This window comes from Cariama cristata, unplaced genomic scaffold (assembly GCF_000690535.1).
Source record: "Cariama cristata isolate BGI_N322 unplaced genomic scaffold, ASM69053v1 scaffold11651, whole genome shotgun sequence".
In the NCBI taxonomy this organism is placed as follows: domain Eukaryota; kingdom Metazoa; phylum Chordata; class Aves; order Cariamiformes; family Cariamidae; genus Cariama; species Cariama cristata.
Genome location: NW_009599883.1, coordinates 23662 through 38633, shown reverse-complemented (window position 1 = coordinate 38633; position 14972 = coordinate 23662). Strand labels below are relative to the sequence as shown.

Here is a 14972-nt window from a genome sequence, read left to right as displayed (position 1 = left end):
CAAAGAGTTGTGGTCAGTGGCTTGATGTCTGAGTGGAGACTGGTGATGAGTGGCTTTCCTCAGGGGTCGGGGACCAGTACTGTTTAACATCTGTGTCAGCAACGTGGACAGCGGGATCCAGTGCACCCTCAGCAAGTTTACCAATGACACTAAGCTGAGTGGTGCGCTCAAGATTCTGGAGGGAAGGGATGCCGTCCAGAGGGACCTGGACAGGCTTGAGAGGTGGGCCTGTGTGAACCTAATGACGTTCAAAAAGGCCAAGTGCAAGGTCCTGCACCTGGGTCAGGGCAATCCCAAGCACAAATACAGGCTGGGCAGAGAATGGATCGAGAGCTGCTCTGTGGAGAAGGACTTGGGGATGCTGGCTGATGAGAAGCTCAACATGAGCCGGCAATGTGCGCTTGCAGTCCACAAAGCCAACTGTATCCTGGGCCACATCCAAAGCAGCGTGACCAGCTGGTCGAGGGAGGGGATTCTCCCCCTCTGCTCTGCTCTGGTGAGACCCCCCCTGCTGTACTGCCTTCAGCTCTGGGGTCCCAACACAAGAAGGACATGGACCTGTTGGAGCAAGTCCAGAGAAGGCCACAAAGATGATCCGAGGGCTGGAGCACCTCTCCTGTGAAGACCGACTGAGAGAGTTGGGGTTGTTCAGCCTGGAGAAGAGAAGTCTCCGGGGAGAACTTAGAGCAGCCTTCCAGTACCTAAAAGGAGCTACAAGAAAGCTGAGGAGGGACTTTTTGCAAGGGCATGGAGTGATAGGACAAGGGGCAATGGCTTTAAAGTGGAAGAGGGAAGATTTATATGAGATGTAAGGAAGAAATTCTTCCCTATGGGGGTGGTGAGGCACTGAACAGGTTGCCCAGAGCAGTTGTGGATGCCCCCTCCCTGGAAGTGTTCAAGGCCAGGTTGGATGGGGCTTTGAGCAACCTGGTCTGGTGGAAGGTGTCCCTGTCCATGGCAGGGGGGTTGGAACTAGGTCATCTTTAAGGTCCCTTCCAGCCAAACTATTCTATGATTCTATGAAATAAATATGACCAGCTGAAATACTTATTTCCATTACTTATATATGGTAGTACTACTGTTTGGGTTTTTTTATTGAAGATTGGACTGATTGGAATTACCTGCTAGTATTCATACTACCAAATAAGAGCAAAAAGAGAGAGTTCAGCAAATCACTCATTTGGGCTTCAAAAAATTAAGATTCATATGCAGTGGGTAAGCATAAATCTGGCATCTATAAAAGTATCTTCCCAACATTTGTAAACTCATTAAGAATCCATTTGGGTTGTAGAGATTTACTATGTGGTAATGTTTTAACCATTTAGACAGCATTTAGGAGTAGTTCGTTATTGAGTACTTTCTGAAAAATCTGTAAGTTTATTAGTTACAGAATTCTGTGATAGTTGTTATCTATTCTGTATTCTCCACGCTTTTTATTTATGTGGCTAATTTTAGGCCACTTGAAATCAAATATGCTTCTTTATATTAAGTAAAACCTGAGGCTTATGAAGTTAATTAGGCTCCAAAATCTTACCTAACTGCATGGACTCCCCTTGAAGTCTGTAGAGCCCTAGAGGCTTAAATTGCTTTGTGAATTGGACTGGATGTGCCTGTGACAAAACTCCTTCCAGAACTATGTATCTGATTGCAAATTAGGGTTAAACACAGTCTTTGGGAGTGAGGTCAAAAGAACTTGCTGTAGCTCTCTATATGACACAGTCTACTCCTCCCGCTTCAGTAATTCAGGTTTTGCTGGCTGTCATGATAAAGGAAGATTTCCAACTCAGTCATCTTCAAAGGATAATGTAATATGGGCACAATCCCTGATGTCCTTCCATCTCCATCATAGTGGAAAGCATGTTGATGTGGCTACTTGAATGAACTATGGGAGTTGTTCATGTCTGTTGAAATGGTTACCTTGCCTTTTGTTTTAGTATGTTAGGAGTTGGGGTTTGGGTTTATCTTGATTATGCTACTGGTTTGTTTTCTCTTTTAAGTTATGAAATAAAAGCTGCTAACGACCTGGAACGGTACAACAGAGAGGTCAAGAAAGCTATGGGACACACAGTGCACCGACCATCAAAGGAGGCAGAAAAACAGAAACCCAAGCTGAAGACTTCCCCATCTGACCAGCAGAAGCTTGACAAGATATTTCATGCTCAGATTGAAAAGAAGCGGAAACCTGAACAGCCTACGAAAATTGTGACAGTGCCTTTTTCTCTGAGTTCCTGTAGACATCAGCTTCAGAGACACAGGAAAAATTATTCAGATGAACACGAGCTTTTCCTGATCCGTTGTCAGAGTTTTCCTGATGTCTGGATATTTGCTACTGAAAAAAAGCTAATGTTGCTGAATCCATATAGATTGGAAGAAGCCCTGCTACATAAAAGATTACTGATGAATCATAAGCTTCTAGTAGAGAAACTGGACAAGCCAATTGTGTTAACGGACAGGTATAGTACAACTAAGCAAAAAATTGTGTGTTATTTCAAGTATCATTTGATAATTATTTACAGTAAACCTTGGTGAGGCCCTGTTTGCTAATTCTGTGATTGTACATTCGTTTATCTGTAAGAACAGATTCTTTTTTACGGTTTTGTATACTTTTCCCATATAATAATGAACAGGCCTGGTCATACTCCAGTTGAAATAAGTATGAATTTTGACCAGTTTCATTGGTAATGCAGCAAAGACAAATTTCTTCTCCCAGAGGAAAATTAAATGCTCCACGTTTTCACGCTTTCCCTCCAGCTAACTTTTCCCCATCGATTAGAGAATGGCTGATGTAATTATTATTATATGCCTAAACTTGGTCACTCTTTAAGATATGTGAATAGTTGAGATTTTGTTTCTTTAAACAAATTGATTTTTCAGAATACTTTTAAAAATCTTGATCATTCCTCATCACTTACTACTTTTTTCTGTATTTTTCTTAGAGTTTAATTTTCACATTAAGGATTTGGGGTTTTAACACTTCGGGGATTTTTTTTTTTTCCAGTCTTATTGGTGGATATCAGTATATGGCTGCTCTTTATAAAATGCAGAAGGATTACCAGAGTTTCAGTGGATCAGGTTATTTGTCAGATCCAAGGCTTGTAGCAAATGGATTCCAGATAAAAGTGATAGAAGGTATGATGGTTTTAAAATCTTTTAGTCATGTGGGGGCTTGTTTCTTCTGACTTAATGATTTAAATGATTGTTAATGTAGATCATGTTATTCTATGTCACCTTATTTAAAGCACTAACATCCTGCTTTCCTTAACATGGAGATTTTATTACTTGGCAAAGAACGTAATCTTCTACGTAGAGCATTGAGTAATGGAAATTGATAACTGAACTGAAAACTTTAATAGTATTACAAAGAATGCTCTGAAATCCACATTTTCCTGACTTTTATTTTTTTCTTCTATTCTCAAAATGCTGGATATCAATATCCTTAATTGCCATTCTGACAGAATTTAGATTAAACTGATGAGGAATCCTTAGTCCTGGCAGCTTCTTCCAAGGTGATAGTTACTTGCAGAAGCTCCTGCAAGTACGTGCCTTAGCTGACTACTCCTCTGCTGTTGAGCAGTCGAGGAGGTCCAGTAAGGAGCTGGATCTGGTGATTGACTTACTTTTGTATCAGAGTTGTAACACCAAGCCCAAAGAGGCCAGCAAAGAAAGGGTGACACGATCACCTTCACACCTTTTGGTAGAGTTTGAACAAAACTTTTTTTTGAGACAGCGTACTTTTCAGTGCCTCTATATTAATCACAGAATAAGTCTGTTTTGTATAAGATCTTTTTACCTTAACAGGAGAGAGAAAATGTTTATACATTTTTCTGAAGAATGATTTACAGGGATGCTGTTGGAAGCCCAGGGGCAACCTACCCAGGGTTGGTTCTGCAGATCAGGATTTCTCTAGCAGAATTCTAAGAAAAGCAAACGTCTTTGGGGGTAGTACCTAGCTGACAGCTCAGAGAAAAGATTCACTATAAGAGCTGTTAGAAATGCTATAGCTTCATGTGTTACAAATCCCACATATGTACAGTGATGACAGATCTACTGTAACATATGGGATCTTTTAAGGGTAGGTACAAAAAAGGGATGTAGAGCAACTCCTTCACTCAGAGGCTGGCTCTTGGGAAGAACAGAGCCTAAGCTGTTTTCTTTATTGAATCATGCACAGCAAAAACAAGGAGACTTCTTTCTGACTGGCTAAATCCCTACATAAATAGTAAAAACCTTGTTAGAAGAGGTGTTCATGGTAATAATCTTAGATTGAATTATTAGGGGAATAAAGCGCATATTGTAAGAGGCAGCTTTTAGAAGGTTTATTCAGTCTAGCAAATCAAAAGCTGAGGAGGTCTATGATATGTCTCTGGAGAAATATGGGAGAAAAGGATTGTTGCTTAGCCTTTTTGCTCACATGCTTTTTTTTTCCACCTCCTGATATTGTAAGTTTGCTCAAAATCTAATTAATGTGAACTGGATGTGACTAAATTGAATGTGAAAATTTGAAGACAGTTTCTAGACAACAATGGAGAAGAGTTTTTGACTGATCTTGTGGTACTGGAGATGGGAAACTGGTTTTAAGACATCTTGATTAGTTTAAGAGGAGAATTGTACAATGTAACAGCAAGGGACTCGACATAGTAACCAGAAGTAGTAACCATCTTACAGTCCTGTGTTCCTAAGTATGAAAAATTAAGGAAATGAAATCTTGTGCAGAAACTATTCTCATTTGGTTTACAGTTAAAGTAAAAGTGCTTTATGGGCACTGTACCAGTCAATGAACTGTGATCGTGGACTTTATCAATACCATGCGGCTAGCCCACATGAAGAATGGGAATCTAATTCAGTGCTTTGTTGCAGTCTCATATTTTAACTACTTGAATGAAACGTTAATAACATCTGAATCTTGTCAGTCATGTTTATAAGCTTCTGCTGATGACATTATAGCAGTTATATCCTCTGTTATTAAAAGAGCATACCGTTGCAGATGAAGGTAGAAATACTAGCAAACAAATGGAATTTCTCCCAGCCTTTTTTCCATCTGATCCAAGGATTTCTACTTACTACTTCATCAGTCCCTTCTTTTTCTTTTTTTGTTAAATTCATCCCTGAAATATACTATCTTCTACAAATATGCTACTATCTTCTACAAGTACTTATTAAAGCTGATTTTTAGAAACACAGATATTAATTATTAATACTCCTTATGTGTCCTCTGGAAATTTCACTATGTAGTTTGAGGTTCTTTAATTTATAGATTCTTGTTGTATAATCTTTACAGAAAGTGACCTGCAGACCAGGAGTGATTTGTCCCAGTTAACACCTGAGTATTCTATAGGATTTCTCAACTTCGAGGGAACAAGTTTGTCTCATAAAACATTCTTCACTGTCCTTATAGAAGCATTTTTTTTGTTCACTGTCTGAATTCAGTATCTATTTTTGTGGTTTTTTGAAATTCAGACACAGCCTGAAAGGGGTCATTCAGATGTTGTTGAACTAGAAGTTGGCTCAGAAAAGTTTTGTTTCTTCAGGATATACTGTTAATTTTTTGGGACAGGAGTTACCACTGTGCATGGTGGACGATAAAGTCACAGCTTGCTGTGGAGAGGTGTCCAGCATGCAAATGTGCAGTTAACCCCCAGTAGCTGGAGAGTTTGACCTTAGCACCATCCATAGGAGCACACCTGAACCCTGTTCTCCATTGCACATACCTTTCTAACTCATTTTTTCCCCAACTTTTTGGGTCAATTGGATCAGACCTAGTATTTGCTGTTTCTCAACTGAACTGTCAGCTTTCTTGCTGTCAAGGTCCACTGTAGTATATTTAAAGGTCTATCCTTTGGGACTTCAATCCTGATATGGTCATATTAGATGTCCCTTTCTGATGGCTGGTTGATTTGTTATTAATAGTCACTTGTGCATGGCTTCCTTTTTCATCCTGGGTTAAGAGTTTTGTTTTCTGTAGTAGAAAATTTCCTTTTTCTGACAAGGACATCTTTTTTTATGTCACAAGCAAAGATTCCATTTCTTTAGCTTAGTATTTGAATGTAAAAGTAGCATTTCTGGTAATTTCTTCTTGCAAAATAACAAGCCTTTCTGTTGATCCATGTGGATAAGGCTGTGGTGGCATCAGTAGCTCTAAGATACGTTCCAAAACGAGAACAAAGGAAACTTAGCTGCTCCAGTTTGACTTTTGGCTACAGAAGAAGAGGCTTTCCTTGACTCATAGTGATTTCTCAAGAGGACTGTCAGTCTAGCAGGTTGCATTGCTTATCTGTTTAAATTTCCAAACATATTCTGCAAAAGGAAAAGAGAAGGACCCTGAGTATTGCTGCCCGTTATCATATATTAAGTCTACTCATAATACTCATATTAATTTGGAACGCAAGACCTCTTGCTTTGGTATTGAGCACCTCAATAGGACTGTTTCCTAGATGAGTATAATGACTTGAATATAGGACCATAGATCATTCCTTAGTTTCTCTTGGTGTGTGGGGTATTTTACAGGACTATCTGTTTATTTAATAACAAGAAAATGTAAACAGCTGCCTTAATTTGGAAGGTGACTTTGGTAACTCTCTTGTTGTGTTGGGCTTGCATCTCAACTGGTCTTTGTTAAAGATGCTTCTTCACAGTTTAAATTCCTACCTTTTGGCAGCTTATGGCACGGAGGAACTTTTTATGAAGATTTTGATTCTGATAGTTTCTTACTTGAAAAAAAAAAAAACCACAAAACAAAAACCCCTTGTAGTATTGGTTTTCCCTTATTTGGATGACTTGTCTGTAAGGAACAACTTATCTGATAGGATGAAAAAAAAAAATCCATTAGTCTTGCACTAAATTTGGCAAGTCTTGGGATTGGTACTCGGAAATTATAGAATTCATAGAAATAGAACTGTACTCTTTAATGGCTAAGTAGCTTTTAGCTAGTGGGGTGTTTCTGAACTTTAGTTACTGTAATAACCTACCAGGAGTCTTTCTCACAGGCGTAGCATGGACATGGCTCACTCTGAACCCCATGGCACCATGTGACACCAGATTTACTACTCCTAGTAGGTTTTTTTCAAAGGTCTAATTAGGCCTTTTCTTTCTAACAAGGATGCAGTTCCACATGGAGTTTTGTTCTCTTTCTGTCATTTTGGTGGAAAAACTATTTGAACTTCTGGCAATGTTTTCCTTTTTCACAAATGCAGCCTTTAGATAGTTATTTTTACAAGAGCACGAGAGTTTCAGGTCGTACTTTGCCTCTTGCTTCATTTGAGGATAAGTGTGTCCTTGGAATGCTCTCTTCTTGTAAGACAGGAATGTAATTTACCTTTGCTCCATATTGTTCAAAGACTGTATGACTGCAGCCAAAGTTGTTCCTAGTATCCTAGATCTTGGGCGTGCCCTATCTTCTTGTTTTGGTAGAGTAAGATCTTTTGTAATGTGTCCTTGTTTCTCTTTATATTGATTGCTCAGCAGACTAAGGAGTTTTCAGCTACATTTTTCTCTGGATAGCTGACAGTGAAAAACATGTTGTGAAATAGCTCAGAAAAAGCTTCTTGCTCTAAGTATGTCACTTAAGCAAAATCAGTGGTTTCTTTGTGGAACGTGCCAGTTGTGATTTGCAAAGCTACGAGGCTGAGCTCCGGTCTTTCTTCCACTGCCCTCCCCGCCCCCTCATGTTCTGGCCTTACTGAGGCTTCAGGTGATGCTAGCTTTGGGAGAGCAGTCTGTTTGCTTTTACTTAACTCAGTATTCTGGCATCTGCCAGGCATTTGTTTGCTGGGTATAGCTTGCAATGACCCCTACATACAGAGAAGCATTTCAAGAAGAAAGATGGATTACTTTCTGTCCAGTTCTTGTTACGATGTGTGTGTTATATGTACTTTCACTGCACATCTGTCTGTTTGCCTTTGTGAAAGTCCTAGAGAGAGAGGTGAATTCTTGGCTGGAAAGGAACTGAGAGCAAGGAACACCTCTTACCTGGTTTTGAAACAATGGTGTGTGTCGGGCCATGCTCCAAGGCAGGCTTTTAGGGTAGAATTGTCTGCCTGATAGAATGTGTCTGCCAAACATAGGTATATACAAAGAATGTGCTTACAAAGCCTCAAAGAGCAGTAAAGGGTAAATAACCTGTCTTCCTTGGTAATATAAGCTGCCTCAGATCTTGTAACCGACCAGTGGAAAATCATGCTGCTACTTAATTTCAGTTTGATTTTGACCATAGACTGGAAGATAGATAGCCTTATAGTGTCACCTAATCTCGGTGGCAGCTGGAAGAGAACAGTTTTTCCTGGCCATCAAGAAGGAATTCTCCAAAGAAGATTGTGAATGCTTTGTTTGGAAAGAGAAAGGGGAAATTTGTAGCAATGAGAAATCCACATTTTTAGTCAATTGAAAGCGAGTTTATTTGTTCACGGAAATATTTTCCTTGGAAGTTGCAAAGCATTTCATAGAAACTACCATGGAAACTGCTTGAAGACTGCTGTTTGAATACTCAAAAATCTTAACGTATATTTTGTCAAAAATTTACAAGTACACTGAGGCTCAGGCATCTGCTTATATCATCAAATGTTGCCAATATCAGAATTCCTGCAAAGACTTGCACATAAATATATGTTAATCAGCATGCAATGGGCTACTTTGCAGTTTAAAGAATGTAAGCAGAAAAGGAGAATGACACACAAACAGAAATACCAAAGGAAAAAATGTCTATTAGACAGGATTGGTATTGTTTGCTCTTATGGTAGATTCTTCAAATCCCCCTTTGACTTTCAAATTAATGAGCAGTATGGTGAAGTCAAATCTGACTGTAAAAATTTGCAGACAGGAAAATTGCTATTGGTAAAACTGAAGAGTATCAAGCATTAGCAGTCTTGTTAGCAAGCATGTATGATTGGTTTAGTGGATTTGCAAAAAAAAAAAATTTAAAAAAAGTTCTGCAAAATCAGAACCTCACTGTCATGAAATTTTAAGAGGAAGCAATGGAAACACAAGTTTTTAAAATGAAGATCTTAACACTTGAAACAACAAAATTTTGTGTCCCCTCTTTGGTAGCATATAGGGAGGCGATTATTGAAAGATTGTCAAATAGACTAAGTTGTCATTTTAGAGAGAAAGCAGCATAATCAAATGGTCTGAAACAGTTACTAAAATCTAGCCTTTCATTACAGCAAACTTGGGATAAAAATGAAGAGAAAAGAGCTGAAGGAGATTAAAACCAGACTTTATCTTTTGCTCCTGTCTCTTACTGGCAGCATTTCTCATGGGGAAATATTGGCATAAAATATCATCTTATCTCACCTTTAATAACTGGCAAACTTTCAGATAGTTTAACATTTTGCTTTAAGGTGAATCTGATCACAGGCTTACAGCAGTACATAACAAATATGTCTGGTTTTATTTTTTTGGAAAGATGGCTTGAAAAAAGAGAAGGAAGACAATGCTGGGTGAAAAAGGAAATAAAGTTTAAAATTTAAAGCAGTGTTAAATATGTAGCTGAAAGGAGGTGGTATGATTGGGGGGGGGTGGGTGTTCCCTATATCAAATTCACACTCTGATGAAAGTATCTATTGCCATGAAGCTTAAAAAGGCCCAACAGCATTATTTGCCTGGTGACACACCCATGTTTAGAAAAATTTTCAACTTGCACAGTCATCCTGTTCATCTGTGCTCTTATTTAATGCCTGTCAAATAAACAGTGCCTGGTTGTGGATAACAGTCTCATTCTACTAGCTAATGAAAGTACATTGTGGTGATTTATATTGCATATATATTTTCTCTCATTTCTGAAACCTTTCACATTGTTGTTTGGATTAGGAACATGAATGATCCCTTATTGCATTTTGTCAGTTTAATCCACTTTGTAGCAATCTATGTGTCTCCAGCTTTTTTGGCTGCAAAAACCATCCGTGACTCAGGCTGAATGTAATTCATCCTACCTGGGGCCATTACACAAGAGTGGATTTATTTTCATTATGAATTGTATTCTTCCATGCTCTCCTTGTGAAGCTTGTTACTACTTAGACTTGTAGTGGTAGAAAAGGAAAGGTAGCCATGTGGGTTGGGTTGAGATTTCTGTGCACCTAACATGAATGAGAGGAGGAGCTCTGAAGGACAGCACAGGAATATGTGAGCCTGACCCCAAGAGAACTTGCTTCTGACTGTACAGTAGCAACTTCATTCAAATTTTTTGCAAGTAGTGCAAATAAGAAGTGAAATCTCTTACACCTCAAAGATTGAATAGGTATTTTGTTGGGAAGGTTGTTTAAATGTTTTGTTGATCATTCCTATTCAGAGTGGTACCTGCTGCAGCAGTGATGTCATATGAGTGATAGAATAAAGTCTGTCACAGAGCCTTTAGTTGTATGTTCTTCCTCTGCTGTGGCAGGAGAAAAAAACCTGCTTTTTATTTCAGTAGAAGCTGAATTTGTTATGATAACATTTGAACTGTACAGTTGTTTGAAAAAAATTAAAACAGAGTGTTGTTACTATTTCCTATTTAATTGTTTTAAACTAAATTATATTTTTATTACTAGCTTCTACTTTAATGTATGTTTAATTAAAGACATAGGAGCTTTAATTAAAGCTATGCTCAAGACTGGGAACGCTGCAAAATATTTTAAGTGTTTAAACTGTGCCAGCTAGGATTTGAATTAAAATAAGCTGAGACATTTGTGATGTGAATAAGCACACATTGTAATAATGAAACATTGGACAAATAAATGCTTTTCACTCCAAGGGAGGAGCAAAAGAAGTTTCCTAATAGTATTGAATTTGTGAGACTAATGTACTAAGTGATTTTACATCAGTTTAGTTTTCTCTGAATTGTTCCAGAATAGAAATCAAAGCAGTGTATAAATTACTGTTTTGTTTTTGTATTTTCAGGTGCTTCAGCTACAGAAAGTCATCTGGAAATAGAAGGGATGGCAAATTGTCTGCCATATTATGGTATTTCTGATTTGAAGGAAATTCTGAATGCAGTAGTTAATGGAAATGCAAAGGAAGTATATGAATGTAGGCCTCTCAAAGTGATAAATTACTTGGAGGTAAGACAGAACTTTGCTTTTAAGTATTTGCCAGCTAAGCTTATAATAAATCCTTAAATAGCTCGAAAATCTTTCTTCAGCTTTCTGCTGTAGTTCATGTAGTTCTGTTCTAAACAGAAGTTACTTTTGAAAAGGAGAATGTTATATCCTCTCTGAGATGTATGGGTTCTGCATTGCTTACCAAAATACTTCCATCAGACATACCCAAAACCAGTTGTCCAATGTGACCTAATACATGCTGAACGCTGATGTTCACAATCTGTTTCTATATAGGCAGTTTTCAGAGTAGAAAAGCATTTCTCCACGTTAAAATACAGAACTGCTGTAAAATTGCTTTACAAAATCTAGAAGGCAGTTGAATCTAGAACAGCCATCAAGATTTAACTCTTTTATAAATAAATGTATGAAGAGGTTATAAAATTATTTAAGGTAATAGTTTATGAGAAGTAGGCATTAATTGAAGCTTAATTCTCATGTAAACCTCAATGAGATGTACATTGTGAAAATCAGGAAGTGCACCATTTCCACTTAAAGAAATAAAATTCCTATGATTCATTCAAAGAAAGGGCAGAGATAGGCAAATGGAAACTTTTTTGCCAGGAGAGCAAGCTATCACTGGAATTAAGACATTGAAGTGAAAAATGAAGTCTCACATACGGTGAACCCCATATGCCTCTGCAAATGCTTGTATTTTGTTAACATCAATAACTTCTTCAGTTAAAGGAAGCACATACTGACAACAACAGTCTTGTAAGTCTGCTGTATTCCATGTAATAGTGACTAAGTTCTGCAGTGCACTGACAGAGAGGAAACCATGGGTTCTTCACAAGCAGCTAGCATTATTAGTTGCCAGACATACAGTACTTGAGTAAAAGCATCTTTGTTCTGTTTTCTTACAGAAGTTATTGTGCAACAGTTGGAACTGGAATGACTCTTGTTAATATTTGATATGCAAATAGATAAAGTCATCCATCCAGAGACAATAATGGGCCTGAAGTTTCAGAGACAACTAATATATGTGGTACTAGATAAAGCTGGAGTAACTAACAATAGTAGTTTTCTATCACTTCTTGTCTAGATGTTTCACTAGTGCTCTCTTTAATCCCAGTTCTTAAGATCTCTGTTCAAAGAGGTTACCAAAAGATATGTTAAGTCTCTTCTTACTTAAGCATTTGCTAACATGCTTTCCTGAATCAGGCTCCTTCAAAGTGGAACCTGGGTATTTACACAGAATGTGTTTTATTTTTTAAACATTTATCATACAAATCTTTCCCTGTCTTTTTGAACCAGTAAGTTTACAGTTGCTTTTGGAGTGATTCTGATGTGTGCGACCGAACCATTCTCGTGCAGTCATTAAAGAAGCTTAAAGAAGGGATGAGTTAAGTGTTGAGACAGGAATGGTTTGTAATTTGGTTGGGAGGCAGAAGCTTTATTTCCTCTACTTACAAATACGCATCGGTCAGATTCAGTGGGATGGCGTTGGTTTAGATACAAAGAAAGAGATAGACACACAGTCATACAAACGTGCATGTGTGTATATCTATATACAGATATAGAGAGATATACAAACACACATATATGTAAAGGTATAGATCAAGAGATTTTCAAAGGAAGGCTTATTAAGAGCAATGTTGATCCTGTGACGAACTGTTAGAAAGATGTATGTGCAGCAGTAACAGTAGCTGGAAAATATATATTAACTAGGAAGTATATGGCTTGCCATCATGAGAAAAAAAACATACTATAAAAATATGCACTGAGGCTTTTGACCATTCTGAGAAGTAAACACTGGAAACACCATTCACTGTCATGTTTAGAATTGTGACTTTTATTGTAAATTTCACGTCTGAGCAGGCAGCACATCTGCAGCTTTTGCTGTCTTTTGTTAGACCCAGAAGAAAGAATAGGGTAATGGTTAAAGAAGCAGCCTTCCTAGGTAGAGAATAGTCCGCAGTGATCTTTTTTCCACTTGGAAGAATGGGAGAAAATCCCAGACAAACAAAATGAGAAGGTTCAGATTAAAATGTTATGAATGCTGCTTCAGGTTTGTACAATGTGAAGGGAGATAGTTTACCACATCCATTTCTGACTAGGCAACATTACTAAAGTACAGAAGAGAAGGCAATGGCAGTAAGGCCTGTCTTCGAGGAGGAAACAAAAAACCTGACAACTTCAAAAAAGAAGTTGCTTGATTCTTTGAGGATGGGTGCTTCAGTAATTGTGTTTAGCAGTCACTTCTGCTTTCTAGTATTGTGTGATAACTGGATCCAATAGACAATAGTTAATACAACATTAATCTAAAATTTCACTGTAGTATTTTTAAAACTTTGTTTAGCTGACTGTTTGACTTCATTTATGTTAGTTCTGAAGTTTTTGGTGTAGAATGTGTCTTGTGAACTGGTAAACATCTTCAGCTGATACTGGTGCCAACAGGAAATAAGATATTCAGAAACACAAAGCATCTTGCAGAAGTGGACCAAAAAAGACAAAGTGTGCAAACATGACCAGGAGACTGACTGTGCCATTGTAGAAGTGTCATGAATTTACCAATAGGATATGTTTAGAGTTACATTTGGGTTTCTGGGATTCGGAATCTTTATCAGCAGAAAAGAGTGACCTTTAAACAGTGAGTGCTTAATTCCTGCTTTCTGGTAGCCCCAGATTCATGTGTTAAAAAGTGGTACTTCAAAACTATTGGGGTTTTGTTTTTGTTTTTCCTTTCCACAGGGAGAAGCAGTACGTTTAGCTCGGCAGCTGCCCTTACATTTGTCAAAAGAAGATGTACAAAACACAATTTACAGGATGAAGCAACAGCTTGGAAAGGAAAATAAAGGCTGTGTTCATGGTCGTCCTTTTTTTCATCACTTAACAGATATTCCAGAAGTTGACAAGCACAACTCCACGGAAATTATTCAGTAAATGGAACATTTTGTATGGGATCATATTTCTCTTGCTTAATTTTGATCGTTACTCTGTAATTTTGGTATGTTTTGTGCAAAGCTTTTGTATACTGACTTTTCCTTATATGTTCACCTTCTAGAGACTCTTTTTATTTAAATTCAAATGCTACTTGAAAACTGGAAATAAATACTGTAGAGAAACAGCTCATCACTATTTTTAAAAAAGATTTATTAAAGACATGTTCTGAACTGGTTTGATGCTTTTCTTATTGCTGCAGGTTTAGAAAATATCAGTATGTCTAAATTTTTTAGATGTGAAGTGATTAGGTGTTGCTCTCAACAGAGCTTGGCAAAGTTTATTGTACTGAGGACACAAGATGTTAATTTTCAAAGGAATGCCAGATAGCTGTAGGTATTTAAATGTGGCATTGTCATATGCAGTTATTATAGTTACACTTTGATGGTGTTGTGTTTCTATTTGGAAATTGTTAGCTCGTGTAAATGAGTATTGAAGTCCTAGTGTCCAATCTCCAAAAAGCTTTTTCACACACTTACAAAAGTGTGATTCTTAAAAGTATAGTACACTTTTAAAACTTCAGATCAACAAAAACTCCCCAATGACTTGAAAGGATCAGAGTCCCAGGAGCACAGGTTAGCACTGAAAGCAGCTGCTGATACTTGAGTGTTGGTGCAATGCTATACACAAACTGTTTGGAGCACGAAACAAACTGTCCTCCCTCAAGGTGAAAGTGGCATAACTAGGGCAAAGTCTGCTATATAGAGAGCTACTGATTCTGGTAAACTTGTTTGTTCTCTTTCTACCAGAACATAATGTTTACTCCTTTATTTCAAGTAGTAGCCTACTTCCATAAAGCTAACCGAACATGCCTTCTGTGCCTAGCAGATGCAATGTCTCTGGAAAAGTATGCTTGAAAAGTTTCAAGAAAGATCACCTGAAAATTCAAGTCCAGTCCTCGTTGTTCTGTTGTTGGCAAGTCTTGGCACTATGAAAATGTGGTGGTAAGACCTAGCTTTGTAGTGT

The 14972-nt window shown here is 37.8% G+C and overlaps 1 protein-coding gene across 1 annotated transcript; it reads left to right on the top strand.

Annotated features, from left to right (window-relative positions):
* Positions 1-1934: 1934 nt before the first annotated feature.
* LOC104169033 (PMS1 protein homolog 1-like) lies at positions 1935-14176 on the top strand (the record flags this gene model as incomplete). The annotated part of the gene is made up of 4 exons (XM_009709839.1): positions 1935-2453; positions 2999-3129; positions 10870-11030; positions 13758-14176. Coding segments are annotated over 4 exons (1003 nt in total), but the record flags the coding sequence as incomplete, so codon positions are not given.
* Between the last annotated feature and the right edge of the window lie 796 nt (positions 14177-14972).